Source organism: Chiloscyllium plagiosum, unplaced genomic scaffold, assembly GCF_037043375.1.
Source record: "Chiloscyllium plagiosum isolate Xiang-an unplaced genomic scaffold, Cpla_swu_hap1 HiC_scaffold_39, whole genome shotgun sequence".
Classification (NCBI taxonomy): Eukaryota; Metazoa; Chordata; class Chondrichthyes; order Orectolobiformes; family Hemiscylliidae; genus Chiloscyllium; species Chiloscyllium plagiosum.
This window is the reverse complement of record NW_028270177.1, coordinates 42,230,081-42,247,838: the sequence shown is the minus strand read 5'-3', so window position 1 is coordinate 42,247,838 and position 17,758 is coordinate 42,230,081. Positions and strand designations below refer to the sequence as shown.

Genomic DNA, 17,758 nt, shown 5'->3' with positions numbered 1-17,758 from the left:
AAGGTTGGAGGATATGAGGTATAGGAAGAGGCCGAACAGGCTGGGGCTGTTTTCCCTGGAGCATCAGAGGCTGAGGGGTGACCTTATAGAGATTTATAAAATCATGAGAGGTATGGATTGGATAAATAGACAAAGTCTTTTCCCTGGGATGGGGGAGTCCAAAACGAGAGGGCATAGGTTTAGGGTGAAAGGGGAAAGATATAAAAGGGACCTAAGGGGCAACCTTTTCATGCAGAGGGTTGTGAGTATATGGAATGACCTGTGAGAGGAGGTAGTAGACGCTGGCACAATTACAGCATTTAAAAGGATGGGTATATGAATAGGAAGGGTTTAGAGGGATATGGGCCAAGTGCTGGCAAATGGGACTAGATTAGGTTGGAATATCTGGTTGGCATGGACGAGCTGGACCGAAGGATCTGTTTCTGTGCTGTATATCTCTATGACTCTAAGTAAACTACAGTCAGTCAGTCAGGCTAGTCAGTCTAACATTGGTGCTTGCAAAGCAACCAAAGCTATCGAAAGCAGTTCTGAGGGACAGAATTAAACTGCATTTGGAAAGTCAAGAATTCATCAAGAACAGAAGGTATAGTTTTGTTAAGGCGAAGTCATGTCTGACCAACTTGATTGAATTTTTCAAAAATATGAACAAGTGTGTAGATGAGGGCAATGTTTTTGATGTGGTCTACTTGGACGTCAGCAAGACTTTTGATAAGGTCCTGCATGGGAGACAGAAAACAAAGAGCCCATGGAATCCTAGGAATTTTGGGAAAATAGATCCACAATTGGCTGCATGGCAGGATGCAGAGGGTGATGGTTGAGGACTTCTTTTTTCCAAACTGGTCACCTATGTCCATGTGGGGTCCCACAGGAGTTACTGCTGGGGCCCTTGCTATTTGTGGCTTATACCTGTATAATGATTTAGACTTGAATGTCAGAGGGTTGATCAGTAAGTCCACAGACAGTACAAATTGGAGGTGCAGCAAATAGCAAGGAGATTTCAAGAAGATTAGACGGCTAGTCAGATGGGTTGACCAGTAGCAAATGGAATTCAAATTGGATAAATATGAGGTGATGCACTCGAGGCAAAGGAATGTATTATGAATGGTAGTACTCTGGGAAGCACTGAGGATCAGAATGCCTTTGGCATGCATATACACGTGCTCCTTAAGGTATCAGAACAGATGGATAAAGTAGTTAGAAAGGCATACTTGCCTTTTCTCGTCAAGGCATAGAATTTAGAGAAGTAAACTGAAACTGTATAAAATGTTGGTCAGGTTACAGCTAGAGTATTGTGTGTCATTCTGGAATTCACAAAATATGAGGGATATGAAATGTCCTTAGCTCTGAGCTATGTCGTCTGCATTCTAGTCCCACCTATTACAGAGGGGCATACCAATAACCCAGGTACAGATTGTTTCAAAAGCTATCTAAAGAATATTAGTAAATTACAAGGAATCTTGACATGCAGTATGTCTCTGCCTCTGAGCCAAGAAACCTGAGTTCAAGACCCACATATCCAGAGGCATATTATAACATGCAACGTTTGTGAAGGCTTGTATTATATTATAACATTTCTGAATAGGTTGATTTGGAAATATCAAAGAACATTACAAGCCTCTAGCCCAAAAAACCCAGTTTCAAGTCCCACCAGCACCAGAGGTGTGTATTATCATCTCTGAAAAGGTTTACTTGAAAATATCTAAGGAAGTTACGGACTTGTTATAAATAAGCAATTTGCAATTATTTACATAGCAGTGCAAGAAACCAATTACCAGCAATTGTATGGAAACTAAAAGTAAATTAAGGGGAAGCACCTGGCTAGAATTTAAGATTAAAACAAAATTGGAGAAAATAATGAATTGTGAATTAGATAACATTCCAGGATCCAATGGCTTTCACTCAAAGTAAGGCGACAAAATGGATATCAACTTCTGCTAAGTTACAAGAAATTAGAAGCAAAATTGAAACTGCATTGAATTTGAAGATAATTGTTATGAAGGTGTAGTGTGTACTATACCTTTCAGAGAGTTGAAAAGCTGGCAAAGACTAACTGAAAGCACAGAGTGTCCTGAACAAGGTAAAAATGTAACACTTGGTTGAAACAAATAGCTGGAGTCGTGTTGTTATGGAACAAAAAACAAATTCAAATTCGGCCAATCAGTTTAAATTATGTCCCAAGATAAAAAATCCACTCGCATTTGAAATATAATGTTTTTGGTGACATCAAAACCAACGAAATGATCCAATGTTTTGGAATATAAGACCGGATATTTTGAACATTTAGGGGAGAACTGCCAAGTATAAACTGCTCGATGAATAGCTCTCTGAAGAGTACCTGTTCATATCAAAGACCTGTCCAGCAGAATACTGAAGAAAAGACAACAGAGAAAAATCTGCAGCGGAAGATACAAAGAGAAGATTCGACAGCTGACTGGTTTTGAAAGTTGAATTGTTTTTTGTAAATCTTAATCGGAGTTTGTATCGGACCAGTATTGTAGAGTGGGAGGATAACGATAGGTTTAAGAGAAAGGAGTTGTAAATAGTTGTTTAATTTTTTTTGGACTTAAAGAATAAAATTGTTAATGTTTACTTTAATTCTTTGCCTCTCGGAATTTAACAGATTACGGCGCAAGGTAAGCTTTTCTGTTTGTCAGGTTTAAATTAATAGAGGGGTTTACCTCATGTTGTAACACAATCTTATGGGATAGTCTCAGAATAAAGGTGTGCCAATTTAACACAGACAAGGAGGAATACCTTCTCTCAATGGATTGAGTGTGTTCGGGAGTCCTTGCCATAAAAAGCATTGGGAGCAGATTTTCCTGTATATTTAAAGCTGGGATAGATGCATTCTTGATTCATAGCACGATCAGGAAAAGGGCAGGAAAGTGGAAGTGAGGAATGTCAGGATCTTATTAAATGGCAGAGCAGGCTTGAGGGGCCGAATGGTGTATTCTTGTTTGTATTTCTTATGGTCTTATGAATAGAAGAGGTTTGCGAGCTAGGAAACAGAGAAAAGGAATGAATAATTCATGTTTTGACTGACAGAATATGACAATTGTTTTTCCCTTGGAATTTACGCGAGAGCTGTACTCATCAAAGTTGTGTCTGCAAGGTTTCAGATGTCACTAACTTGGGAGACACATTGAGTTGTATAGATCTGAGTAAGGAGTTACTGAGATAAAGTGACTGTAGCAGATGATGTTGACTGGTAAAATAGAAAGTTATTCACTTTTGATCCAGGGAAGACAAAGTGGAGTACTTTCTAAGTAGTGACCAAATAAGAGTCCAAAAGTCACACATCCATGAAAATACACCAGTAAGAGCCAGTGAAAATATAATTAAAAGGCAAATAGAATATTAACACAATAAACTGGAATGTAGAGGCGAGTGAGTGATGGTGCAGCTATACAGAGCCTTGGTCAGATCCCAAAAATAGGCAAATATTTCTAAAACTAGTTAGACACCACCTAGAATACTGTGAATATTGATCCCTTTTAAGAGAAGATATACTGGCATTGGAGCGACCGTTCACTAGGTTGACTTCTGGTTTGGAGGGATTTTCTTATGTCGAGAGATTGAGTGGGTCCCAAGAATTGTATTTGGATCTTAGGGCCACATATCAGGAAAGATGATACAGCATATCCAGAAACTTCAGATTGATAATTGAGGTTTAAAAGGATTTAATGGGGATAGATTGCATAAACTATTCTTGTTTTCTCCAAGAAATGATTTGATCTAATGTTTGAAAGGACCTGATTGAGTAAACAACAATAATTTATTGCAATGGGAGAATCTAAAACAAGGGGTCATAATCTTAAATCAGAACTAAGATTTAGGAGGCAATAGTGAGTACTAGAGATGCTGGAGATTAGAGTCGAGAGTGTGGTGCTGGAAAAGCACAACAGATCAGGCAGCACCCGAGGAGCAGGAAAATTGACGTTTTGGGCAAAAGCCCTTCATCAGCAATGGTGGTTCCTGATGAAGGGCTTTTGCCCGAAAAGCCGATATTCCTGCTCCTCAGATGCTGCCTGACCTGCTGTGCTTTTCCGGCACCATACTCTCAACACTAAGATTTAGGAGTCAAATCAGGAAGAGTGTTGGACATTTAGAACTCTTCCCAAAAGCCAGTGGAGACTAGGGGACAACTGAATATTTCTCAGTGAAGATGCTGAGGTCAACAGATTTGTGAGGTAAAGTCATCAAGGGATAACAAGAAAATGGAATGTGGTCAAAAGAATTAACTGTAGTCTGACTGAACAGTGGAACAAGCTTGAAGATTTGAATGGTCTACTCCTATGAAAATAAAGTCAGACCATAAGACCTGGGAGCAGAAACAAGCTACTCAGCCGATTGAGTCTGCTCCACTACTCAATAAGATCCATGGCTGATCTGATAATTCTCTTCACCTCTCTGCATTTTTATATACCCCTCGATTCCCTTAATGACTAAAATCCTACCTATCTCAGCCCCACTGGCTCTTTGCAGTGAAGAATTTACTGATCCACTACCATCTGAAATATGAAATTCCTCATCTCTTAAAAGAGGGTGACTCCTTACTGAGGTTATTCCTTCAGATCCTAGATTCTCCCACAGGTGAAACAACCTCTCATCTACTCTGTCAAGCCCTGTAAGAATCTTAAATGTTTCAATAAATCACTTTTCATTCTTCTAAACTTCAATGAATACAGATGCAACTCACTCAACCTATTGCAGTTAGAAAATCCCTCCATACCCGGAGTCAACCCAGTGAACGGTCTCTGAGCTGTCTCCAATGCAGGTATGCCTTCCCTTAAAAGGGACCAATATTCACAGCATTCTAAGGGGGGGGGGGGTCTAAATAGTTTTACAAATATTTGCATATTTTTGTACTCCATTCCCTTTCAAATAAAGGCCAACGTTCCATTTGCTTTCCCAATTACCTACTGAGCTTGGATGCTAGTTTTGGCAATTCATGCGCGAAGACCCCCAAACATCACTGTGCTGCAATTTTCTGCAATCATTCTCCAGTTACATAATGCTCAGCTTCTCTCTTCTCCCTGCTAAAACACTTTTAAACATGATATTCCATTCGCCAAGTTTTTACCCATGCATGTAACCCGTCTCTGTTTTATTCTGTATACTTTTTGTGTCACCATCACCATTTGCCTCCTACACATTTTTGTGTCATCAGCAAACTTGGCAAAAGTACATTCGCTTCCCTCATCATTACTATATATCGTAAATAACTGTAGCCCCAGCACTGATCCATGTGAGGCCACTTAGATTGCCATCTGGAAAATATCCCATTAATTCCAACTCTCTGTCTGCTATTTGTTAGATAATCCTGTATCCATGCTAATATACTACCCCCAACAGCTCAGGTAATTATCTTATTAAGTAGCCTGCGTGTGATACCTTATCAAATATCTTTTCAAAATCTAAATATATTATATTTACCTGTTCCCTGATTATTACTTCAAAAAATCATCAGGCTTATTTCTATTTAATGAAACCATGCTACTCTGCTTGATTATATTATACATTTCTAAATGTTTTGCTGTTACATCCTTTGTTATAAATCCAACATCTTCCTAATGACAGATGGTAAGCTAACTGGACTATAGTTTTTATCTCCAAATCTTTTTGAATAAAGTCATTATATTGACAGTTCCCAATCCTCTGGGATTTTCCACAATCTAATGATTCTTGGAAGATTACTATCAGTGTATCTACTAAACCTGTAACTACTCCTTTGAGTATCCTAGGATGCAATTCATCAGCTCCAAGTACCTTATCAGCTTTTAGTCCCATTAGTTTCCATTGTATTTTTTTTGTTTAGTGGTCGTTATATATGATCCCCCTTCCTAGAATTCTTCATCCTTACTCCTTCCTTATTTTTGCTGTCAGTAATAAATTACTTTCTTAAACGTATCAAAGAATCCCCACAGTATGGAAGCAGGCCATTCAGCCCATCACGTCCACACTGACCATCTGAACAGCATCCCACCTAGACCAGTCCCCACTACCCTGTAACCCTGTATTTCCCATGGCTAATCCACCTAGCCTGCAAATCGCTGGATACTATGGGAAATTTAGCATGGGAAGTCCACCTAGCCTGCATACCTTTGGATGGTGGGAGGAAACTGTAGCACCCAGACGAAAGCCACACAGACACAGGGAGAACATGCAAACTCCACACACACAGCCGCTGAATCAAACCCAGGCCCCTTGTGTCATGAGGCAGCAGTGCTAACCACCATGCTACCCTAATTAGTTTGAAGTTTTCTCTACAGTCTTGTTATTTGATTTGTGAGGAAACATTTCTTTAATAGTTTTTGATTGACGATCTTTTGAATCATTAGCAAACATTGTTGGAACAAATACCCTCTGTAGTATGCAAGTGAATGCTGGAATAACTTATGTGCATCACTGGGCTATTAGACAACATCACAATTCATTGAGCAAAGCCACAGCTTTTAATGTCATTGTGTACTTGGGTATGTCACAGAACTTGCCGGTCTTCACTTGAGTGAAGTGCTGCTCTGCCTCAGCTTCATTTCTCAAAAGTATGTAGTTCAAAAGACTTTATGGGTGTAAGGATCAGTTACTTAGTGGAATGTCCCAGTGAGTTGTGGTGTTAGATGCACAGATAGGAGATGCTGCAGTATGAGTGAGGTTTTTTGTATCACAAGACAGTTGTAAACAGATTGAGAATCTAGACTTTACATTCATATACTGGGTTCAGTATTTGAATGGTTACTTTTAATAAACCTGGGAAAATAATTCTCGAGATTCCCCTCACTGGGATCTGCTAACATGCTATATCTGCAAATTTTAACAATGTGGCTGAAAACAATTCCACATCATTGACATACGCAGGGCAAGAAAATACATGAACAGTATGACCCTTAGAAGTACTTAGGGTCAGGAAACCTTTCGTGCGCATGTACACCAGTCCCTTAGGATACCAGAACAGATTGATAAAATGGTTAATATGGCATATGTGATACTAGTCTTTCTCAGGTGAGGCATAGAATATTTAACAGCAGGGAGGTTATGCTGGAACTATATAAAATGTTGGTTATGCCACAGTTAGAGTATTATGTGCAGACCTGGAATCCACATTATAGCAGAGATGTGAAAACTATGACCAGGGAGCATAGATTTATGGTAAGGGTTTACAGGCAATGAAAAACTGTTTCTCCAGAGGGTAGTGCGAATCTGGAATTCACTGCCTGTACTGTTGGTAGAGGCAGAACCCCTCATACTCCTTTAAGAAGTATTCAGATGTATCCAAGGCATAGAGTCAGTCATAGAGATGTACAGCATGGAAACAGACCCTTCGGTCCAACCCATCCATGCCGACCAGATATCCAAATCCAATCTAGTCCCACCTGCCAGCACCCGGCCCATATCCCTCCAAACCCTTCCTATTCATAACCCATCCAAATGCCTCTTAAATGTTGCAGTTGTACTAGCCTCCATAACTTCCTCTGGCAGCTCATTCCTTACATGTACTACCCTCTGTGTGAAAAAGTTGCCCCGTAGGTCTTTTTTATGTCTTTCCCCTCTCACCCTAAACCTATGCCCCCTCGTTCTGGACTCCCCGACCCCAGGGAAAAGACTGTGTCTATTTATCCTATCCATGCCCCTCATAATTTTGTAAACCTCTATAAGGTCACCCCTCAGCTCTCGACACTCCAGGGAAAACAGCCCCAATCTCTCCCTATAGCTCAAATTCTCCAACCTTGGCAACACCCTTGTAAATCTTTTCTGAACCCTTTCAAGTTTCACAACATCTTTCCGATAGGAAGGAGGCCAGAATTGCACGCAATATTCCAAAAGTGGCCTAACCAATGTCCTGTACAGCCACAACATGACCAACTCCTGTACTCAATACTCTGACCAATAAAGGAAAGCATACCAAACGCCTTCTTCATTATCCTATCTACCTGCAACTCCACTTTCAAGGAGCTATGAACCTGCACTCAAAGGTCTCTTTGTTCAGCAACTCCCTAGGACCTTAAGGGTATAAGTCCTGCTAAGATTTGCTTTCCCAAAATGCAGCATCTCGCATTTATCTGATTAAACTCCACCTGCCACTTCTCAGCCCATTCAAAATTAAAAATCACAAACCAAGTTATAGTCCAACAGGTTTATTTGGAAGTAAAAACTTTCGGAGCATTGCTCCTTCATCAGGAGGGCAGGATCATAAGACACAGAGTAAAAGATCAAAGTGTCATACAACTGATGCAATTTATTGAGCAAACTTAGATTGCTGTTAAGTCTTTAATCACTTAGAATGGGTTGCAGGTTTCAATTCATTAATATGTAAATCACAGTTTCTTTCAAGTCACATTCCCGATAACAAGGCTTCATATAAAAATGACATCTCAGCTCAGACAATGTGAAGTTAGAGTTTGTCTGTGTTCCAACCCTGAATCAGACTGGTTGTATTTCCAAAGTAGAAATTTATAAAATGTCACATGGACTTACTACCTACAGATTGTGTTCTTTTCGAACAAGATATAATGTATCTGCAAATACAAATTCACCCCATAGACTTGTGTGCATTTATGTGTGTGCCCATGCATGTGAGTGAGAGTGCGAGTGAGAGTGTGGTCACCTGTAGTGTGACATGAACCCAAGATCAAAGTTAAGGCCTGCGTGAGGCATTGTCTGTGCTGAGATGTTACTTTTTTTATTATATAAAACCTTAAGTTATCAGGAATGTGACTTGAAAGAAGCTCTAAGATTTACATTTTAATGAATCAAAACCTGCAACCGATTCTAAGAGAGGAAAGACTTAACAGCAATATTGGTTTGTTCAATTAATTGCATCAATTGTATGTCACTTTGATCTTTTACTATAAATTTTGTGTCCTATGATCCTGCCCCACTAGCTACCTGACAAAGGAGCAGTGGTCTGAAAGTCTGTACGTCCAATTAAACATGTTGGATTATGACCTGGTGTTGTGAGATTTTTAACTTTGTCCACCCCAGTCCAACACCAGCACCTCCACATCAAGGCATACAAGACATCAGGCCAAGTGTTGAAAAATGGGATTAGAATAATTAGGTGGAAGTCCAGAAAAGGAGCAGATTGGTGAATGGATTGTAGAGTAAAGACAATTAGACTCCAAAAAGGTAACCTCTGTGGAGGTGGGCTTGCTGCTTCACAAATATTTTTTTCACAAAAGATAGGAAAGAGTCATTGTAGTTGAGAAATGTAAAATGTTGGGTTGGATAATCATAGTGAGGGAGGAAACATTAAGATGTTTTGTAACTTTGAAAGTGGATGATTCATCACGTCTGGATGAAACATATCTCAAGCTATTAAGGAAAGCAGGAAATAAGCAGAGGCTCCAACCATCATTTGCCAGTCCTCTGTATCTACAGGGGTGGTGCTTGTGTGTTGCAAACCTTTTTGTGTTTCTATTCAAATACACAACTGGAGCAGCACTAATTTCAATGAGTTTAAAGAAATCTGGCCAAGTGCATTACAAACAAAAAATATTTGCTAAAAAATTAATTGAGCAAAGGGAGGCTTTTATAAAAGTGATAGTTCAGACTAGGCACATTCCCAAATGAGAGATGGGTACCTGAAACGAGAACTCCCAAATGACTAAAGGTGAAAACGTTAAAATGAAATAGAGGAAGGATGATTATGATAAATGTAATATTCATAATACAAGAGACAGCCAAGCAGAATATAGAAAGTACAGGGAGAACTGAAAAGGGGAATAAAAGGGGCTGAGGCAATGTACAAGAACAGAATAGCAGGTAGCATAAATGGTACACTGAAATCATGATATGGACAAGTTGGACCAAAGCGTCTGTTTCAGTGCTGTACATCTTTATGATTCAGTCATTTATAAAATCACATAAAGGGCAGAAGGGTTTTCAAAGAATAGTTGAGGCCAATTAAATCCGAAAGGAATGATACATATTGCAAAGGCCACAATCGCACAATTTTTGTTTGATGTGAGGATCTAGAAGATTGAAAGAGGGAAAAGGACTCAACTCAACAACAAAATGACAGAATAATACCAGTGGTGGAGAGGTTCCTCAAGGCAATAAGCAACGATGAAATGAATTGTCACTCTGCAAAATATGGGTAATAAATGAAGGTCAGTACACATTTGCTGAAGGCAAATCATGTTTGATAAACCTGATTGATTTATTTGATGTATTAACAGCTGATGAGGGCAGTACACTTGATACTGTGTGTGTGTTTCAAAGACATTTGTCAAAGTTCTTGTTGGGCTTGTCAACAAGTCTGCTATTCAATGAATCAAAGGGGAGCATTGACACAAACTTGGCTGAGACAACAGCGCAATGATAAACTGTCACATTTCAGACTGGAGAGAGAATACAGTCATGTCATCTATGGATTGGCTTTAAGACCATTCCTTTTTTGATATATATTATTGACAAAGAGTTTGATATGCAAATCATCATTTCAAAGTTTGTAGTTGTTATAAAATCAAAATATATAGACAGCAAGGAGGTTGTCAACAGATTTCTAGAGAACACGGGCGGCACGTGGCACAGTGGTTAGCACTGCTGCCTCACAGCGCCAGAGACCCGGGTTCAATTCCCGCCTCAGGCGACTGACTGTGTGGAGTTTGCACATTCTCCCCGTGTCTGCGTGGGTTTCCTCCGGGTGCTCCGGTTTCCTCCCACAGTCCAAAGATGTGCAGGTCAGGTGAATTGGCCATGCTAAATTGCCCGTAGTGTTAGGTAAGGGGTAAATGTAGGGGTATGGGTGGATTATGCTTCGGCGGGTCGGCGTGGACTTGTTGGGCCGAAGGGCCTGTTTCCACACTGTAATGTAATCTAATCTAGACTGATGACAACAGCGCAACCATTGCACATAAAATTTAACACAGAAATGTATGAATTGAATCTTGCCAGTAAAAATGAGGACCTGCAATGAGATTTAAATCATTAAATTTTAAATGAAGTGTTGAAATTGATGTTCTTAGGGTTATGTATACAAATTGTTCAATGTGACAGAACAAGTTGAGAAGAGATTTCAAAAAGAATTGCACAAGGGACCTTTCCAGGCTTTATAAACAGAACACAGAACAGGAAAGTTCTGGCAGACCTTTATAAAACAGGAGTGCCCTCAACTGAAGTAGTATATCCAATTATGGTGACACTATAGGATTGTCAAGGACTTAAACTGCTCGCTTAAGAAATTTTCTGGAATATTTCAAGGATGGAGGACTTCAACTATGGAGAAAGATTGGGGCGGCACGGTGACTCAGTGGTTAGCACTGCTGCCTCACAGCACCAGGGACCCGGGTTTGATTCCAACCTCAGGTGCTATCTGTGTGGAGTTTGCATGTTCTCCTGTGTCTGCATGGGTTTCCTCCGGGAGCTCTGGTTTCCTCCCATAGTCCAAAGATGTGCAAGTCAGGTGAGTTGGCCATGCTAAATTGCCCATTGTGCTAGATGCATTAGTCAGGGATAAATATAGGATAGGGGAATGGGTCTGGGTGGGTTACTCTTCGGAGGGTCAGTGTGGATTTGTTGGGCTGAAGGGCCTGTTTCCATATTGTAGGGAACCTAATCTATCTAAATAGGCAATGTTCTCCTTACAGCTGAAAAGGTTCCGAATAAAGGGTTTGTACAGAGTGAATAAGGAGAAACTATTTCCTAGAAGAGAGGGTCAGTTCACAGAAAAAACAGATTTAACCCAAGTTTATTCAATGTACCTTAAAATGAAAATGTAATATTCACATGAAGAAGAAAAGGAAGACAATGAAATTTGGACTAATTTGATAGCTCTCTATGAAGGTGGAGGCACGGGTGAGGACAGTCTAGGGGCTACAGGGGTTCTAGAAGGTAACAGTGAGATGGATATTGGGAAACAATGAGCCAAAGTTCAAATTGAGTCATCGAGATGTACAGCATGGAAACAGACCCTTCCATCCAACTCGTCCATGCCAAGCAGATATCCCAACCCAATCTAGTCCCACCTGCCAGTGCCCTGTCCATATCCCTCCAAAGCCTTCCAGTTCATATATCCATCCAAATGACTTTTAAATGTTACAATTGTACGAGCCTCCACCACTTCCTCTGGCAGCTCATTCCATACACGTACCACCCTCTGCGTGAAAAGGTTGCCCCTTCAGTCTCTTTTATATCTTTCTCCTCTCGCCTGAAACCTATGCCCTTGAATTCTCTCCCAAGGAAAAGCCCTTGTCTACTTAGCCTATCCATGCCCCTCATGATTTTATAAACCTCTATAAGGTCACCCCTCAGTCTCCAACGTTCCAGGGAAAATAGCCCCAACCTATTCAGCCTCTCTCAGTAGCTCAAATCCTCCACACCTGGCAACATCCTTGTAAATCTTTTCTGAACCCTTTCAAGTTTCACAACATCCTTCCAATAGGAAGGAGATGAGAATTGCACGCAATATTCCATAAGTGGCCTAACCAATTTCCTGTATAGTCACAACATGACCTCCTAATTCCTGTACTCAACATTCTGACCAATAAAGCATTCCAAACACTTTCTTCACTATCCTGTCTACCTGTGACTCTACTTTCAAGGAGCTATGAACCTGCACTCCAAGATCTCTTTGTTCAGCAACACTCCCTACGACCTTACCACTAAGTGTATAAGTCCTGCTAAGATTTGCTTTCCCAAAATGCAGCACCTCGCATTTATCTAAATTAAATTCCATTTGCCACTCCTCAGCCCATTGGCCCATCTGATCAAGATCCTGTTGTAATCTGAGGTAACCTTCTTCGCTGTCCACTACACCTCCAACTTTGGTGTCATCTGCAAACTTACTAACTATACCTCTTATGCTCACATCCTAATCATTTATATAAATGATGAAAAGCAGTTTCAATCCAGCATTGATCTTTGTGGCACTCCACTGGTCACAGGCCTCCAGTCTGAAAAACAACCCTCCACCAGCACTCTCTGTCTTCTATCTTTGAGCCAGTTCTGTATCCAAATGACTAGTTGTCCCTGTATTCCATGAGATCTAACCTTGCTAACCAGTCTCCCATGGGAAACCTTGCTGAACGCCTTACTGAAGTCCATATAGATCACGTCTACTGCTCTGCCCTCATTAATGCTCTTTGTTACTTCAAAAAACTCAATCAAGTTATAGTGCAATTTGGAGGCTGCTGGGGATACAACGTTAAAGAGGTTTCAGAACATGGTGAGGTCATGGAGAGCAGGAGTCAATTTGCTTCTAAGAGGACCATGTGAGATAGGATACAGGTGGCTCTGTTACAAAAATGTGTGGCTAGAAGGCAGGGCATAAGACATTGGCATGGATGGCAATATTTGGTATTTTTGTTCTTGGGTGGTATCAGAAAAGTCACATAGTTGATTATTCAAAATCACCTCAAAAATGTGTTGGTGGAAATCTTGTGGCGATGGTTTTAAAAAGGAATTTCTAGAGTACTGTCTTATCAGATAACAGCAATACAGTATATATATATATATATATATATATATATATAAAGTCAGAATGATATGTGATGGGAGCTTGGATTTAATGGTGGCCTCATTGTATTTATTAGCTTTTTGAGGATGCAACTAGAAGGGGTAGATCTTGGGGTACTGTGCCAAAATAAGTCTTACAAGGTGTCACACAAAAAAGAAATAGGCAAGCTTAGAGATCATGGAGTGAGGGTAACATATTAATATGATAGAGAATTGGTTAACATTTAAGATGGAGATAGTGGGCATAAAAGGGCATTTTCAAGTTTGCAGTCTATGTCTAACAGAGTGCTGCTAGGGTCTCTGCTATTTAGATACATATCAATGACTTAAATGGAGAGACAGAGTAATGCATTTAGGTTTGGCTATGATACAGAGTGAAGTAGAAATCTAGGTTCTGAGAAGGACACAGATAGAGTAAATGAGTAGGGAGCAGAATACTTTCTAAAGTCATGAAACTGGTCAATGTTGATGCTTAAACATCAAGAAACTATGAGGAATACATCATCTAACATACACGTACAGCAGACATTTAGGAAGTTAAATGTTCTTTAATGCAAGCAGATCAAAACGTAAATAAATCTTGCTACAATTATACAAGATCCTGATGTACTTGGAAACTTGGGAGTACTGTGTGCCATTTTGTACTCCATATTTACAAAAGCACATACTTGCATTGGAGCCAGAAGGTTCATAAAATTGATCCCTGGGATTAGGTGTTGTCCCATGATGAAAGGCGGAGTAAATCAGACCTATATTTGCTGGAATTCAGAAGACTGAAAAGCCATCTAATTGAAATATTACTGATTATGAAGTGTCTGGGCAGAGCAGACACTGAGAAGTCCTGCTCCTTTCTGGGGAATTTAGGGACATAGGGAAATTTCTTCATTCAAAGGTAAAGCTTTGGAGTTTTCTATTCCTGAAAGTTCTTGATGCTCCATCGTTGAACACATTTAAAGTGGAGTTTAACAATTTTGGCCTCCCAGTACGTCAAGGGATATGGGCAGTGGGAAGGAAGGTAGTGTTTAAGCCAAAGACCAGCCATGATTGAACAGGTTCAAGGGGTCATACAGTCTACTTTTTAAATCTCACTTTCTTACAATGCTGATTGTCCTTGAATGCAAAGCTTATGTTACTGGATGGTACAATCTGAAACAGGGTCTAGGTTGGATTTATGGAGCAATAGGTGTGAGATCAGCATGGGATAAGAAACCATATATTTTTGTATTTGGGACTATAAACCGAAATGGAAGGTGGACTTCTGAAATATCCATAGTTTTCCAAGAATCAAGTGTTGCATATTCTTGAGTGTGCAAAACAATGCTACTTTTTGTAGCAGTACCAGAGAATTTGAGATTGAGCAACATCGAGTCTTTTAAATGAAAAGAATTCTGCCTGACAACAACTCTCTAATGGTCGTGCTGCAGAGAGTTAAAAAGCTGCAAGTATCAGGGCAGGACAGAGAAACATTCAAATCCTGCGAACTGAAAGCATCCACCAAAACTCAGAAAATCAAGGAAGCCTAAAACAAAGAGCTTTCACAAGAAAAGATCTAGGTCCATCCAATCAACCACGGAAGCAAAAACGTAACATTGCCCAACATATAGCATTGTTATCAAAAGAAAAATCAAAAGGACAATTTGATTAGATTAGATTTCCTACAGTATGGAAGCAAGTCCACACCGACCCTCAAAAGAGTAACCCAATCAGACCTATTCCCCCACCCTATATTCACCCCTGACTAGCACACCCAACACCATGGGCAATTTAGCATGGCCAATTCACCTGACCTGCACACCTTTGGATTGTGGGAGGAAACCGGAGCACCCAGAGGAAACCCACGCAGACACGGGGAGAATGTGCAAACTCCACACAGACGCACACACATTCCTGGGGTGGGAATTGAACCTGGGCCCATAGTGCTGTGAGGCAGCAGTGCTAACCACTGAGCCACCGTGCTGCCCTTATGTGACACAACTTAATCCACCTTGAAATCTGGACTCATGATTTTCAGAAGCTTGTTTACCCTTTCTATATCTTTCTACCAACAGTTTTTGTGTTAAACCATTTGTCATTTGTTTATCTTAACAATGAATGAATGTGTGGAACTGGAATCTTTGAAGGGGTATAGTTAGGTTGCATAGTCGTGTGTATTACAATAAATAATTATTTTCTGTTCATGAAGAAACCTGGAATGAAAAGTGTTTGTCCTGAATAGAAGTCTTCTGGCATTTCGATAATCTAATTGTGATGTATACATTTTGACATAACTGTTGAAAAACGGGGCATGATTGTCTTTCCAGTTTGGACTTAACAATAGCTTAGATGAAGGTGGTAGTAAATTGTTAGCGGGTCAAAGCATATGGCTTGTGAAGTCAAACTCCATAAAAAGAAGTTACCATCCTGAGGTCACTTCTAGGGAAAGGGTTGGAAGACATGGAGAAGAAGCAGCATAATGCAAGGAGTTTGAAGACACTTGACACATATGTTTATGTGATCATACTATGGCTTTAAAAAAAGGACAAAATACTTCTCTTATGTGAAGATATGTTGAGGCAGAGGAGCCAAGCAGTGTGCTCCTAAGTGTACAGTTTGAGAAGGCTTGGAGTGCTTTTTATCATAAAGTTGGAGCAATCAAAGCAGTCTGAATGGCTGGCGCTAAGCTCCCATAGAACCAGAAATTTCTTTTAGGTTTAGTCTTCAGCAGTATTTGCTGGATGTGGAAGCTCTTACTCCTCTCTCTGTTACAACTAAAAGCTGGTGTTCTCTTCCTGCTCATGAAATTACGACAAGTGAAACAATCTATGTTACTGAATTTATCTTTCCCTAGAGTATGTTTATGGGATTTTACTATGTTGCAACAGTTAATTAGCAGTAATTTAACGTATATTATTTTGTTAGCACTTTTAAAGTTAGTTATGACTAAATTAGGATTTATTGTCACATGTATATGAAAAAATACAGCGAAAAGTGTACTTGTGTGCATTACACAAAGTGTTGCCACGCTCTAATGCTGTTAAGTTCATTCTTTACTTTTATTTTGTCTGTTATAATTATAGTGTAGAAATAATTTTTTTTCAAGTCTGATAGTTTGACCAATCGAATTGTATCCAAAACATAATGCTTATCTCTAAAATAGGAAAAAGTTAGGATCTATACTAACTTTTTAATATATTTTGAGGGGGTTTGGTCTGTCTATAACAGCTTGTATGGAGCCAGAAACTGAATGGACAGCAGGAGAGAGGATCGAAGGCTATTGTAGTTATTAAAGATATTGACCGAGAATTAGCAGTCACTCCAAGTCACGCATAAGCTGCAACCCAACACACTCCCCAACTTACAGTATTCCCAAGTAATCACTCACTTTTGTTCCTGATCGACGGATCAGAACCAGCCGAAACTGGTTCTTCTTCATAAATCCTCGGAGTTCCTGGCATCGCTGATATTTCCCGAGTTCCACCATCTCTTCGCATTGGGCATCATCCTGAAAGGAAAACTTTACTCAGCGCAACCGATCCTCAACCCCACAACAATCCAAGATATTTGGACCATCTACAAATTCCTGCAAACAAACCATCACAGTCCGTGATTCCGAGAAAGACCCTAAGGCCAACTGAATATCCCAAACCATCTCCCCGTCTCCCAGCCAGAACAGTCCCTGCAGTCTAACCCGTCAGAGCCCTCAGCCTCACCTTCCCCACACCTCCTGTGCCCCTCTCAACACAATCCCAATTGCCCGCCATCTCCACCCACCTCCTCTGGCTCCCCATCCCCAATGGTCCTCCCTTAACCCTCACCCCAAGTCTGGCTCTCACCCAGTCTGACCCTCGCCCCAGTGTGACTCTCATCACCCCAGTCTTACCCTCACCCCTCCCAGTCTGACTCTCACCCCGCCCCCAAGTCTGACCCTCACCCCCCCCCCAAGTCTGACCCTCACCCCCCCCCAAGTCTGACCCTCACCCCCCCCCCCAAGTCTGACCCTCACCCCCCCCCAAGTCTGACCCTCACCCCCCCCCCAAGTCTGACCCTCACCCCCCCCCCCAAGTCTGACCCTCACCCCCCCCCCCCAAGTCTGACCCTCACCCCCCCCCCCCAAGTCTGACCCTCACCCCCCCCCAAGTCTGACCCTCACCCCCCCCCCCCAAGTCTGACCCTCACCCCCCCCAAGTCTGACCCTCACCCCCCCCCCAAGTCTGACCCCTCACCCTCACCCCCCCCCCCAAGTCTGACCCTCACCCCCCCCCAAGTCTGACCCTCACCTGCTGCTGGAAGATGAGGAGGCGGCCTCTCTGAAGGCGGATGAATC

General features: G+C 41.0%; 1 protein-coding gene across 1 annotated transcript in view; it reads right to left on the bottom strand.

Annotated features, from left to right (window-relative positions):
- Window positions 1–17,752, bottom strand: part of LOC122540860 (uncharacterized) — a 52,933-nt gene extending 35,181 nt beyond the window's left edge. Inside the window, exons 1-2 of the mRNA XM_087981355.1 lie at window positions 17,712–17,752; window positions 16,817–16,936 (exon numbers count right to left, since the gene is read on the bottom strand). Of these exons, the coding sequence (XP_087837481.1) occupies window positions 16,817–16,915 (99 nt within the window). The 5' untranslated portion in view covers window positions 16,916–16,936; window positions 17,712–17,752. The remainder of the gene's footprint in view (window positions 1–16,816; window positions 16,937–17,711) is intronic.
- Window positions 17,753–17,758: the final 6 nt, after the last annotated feature.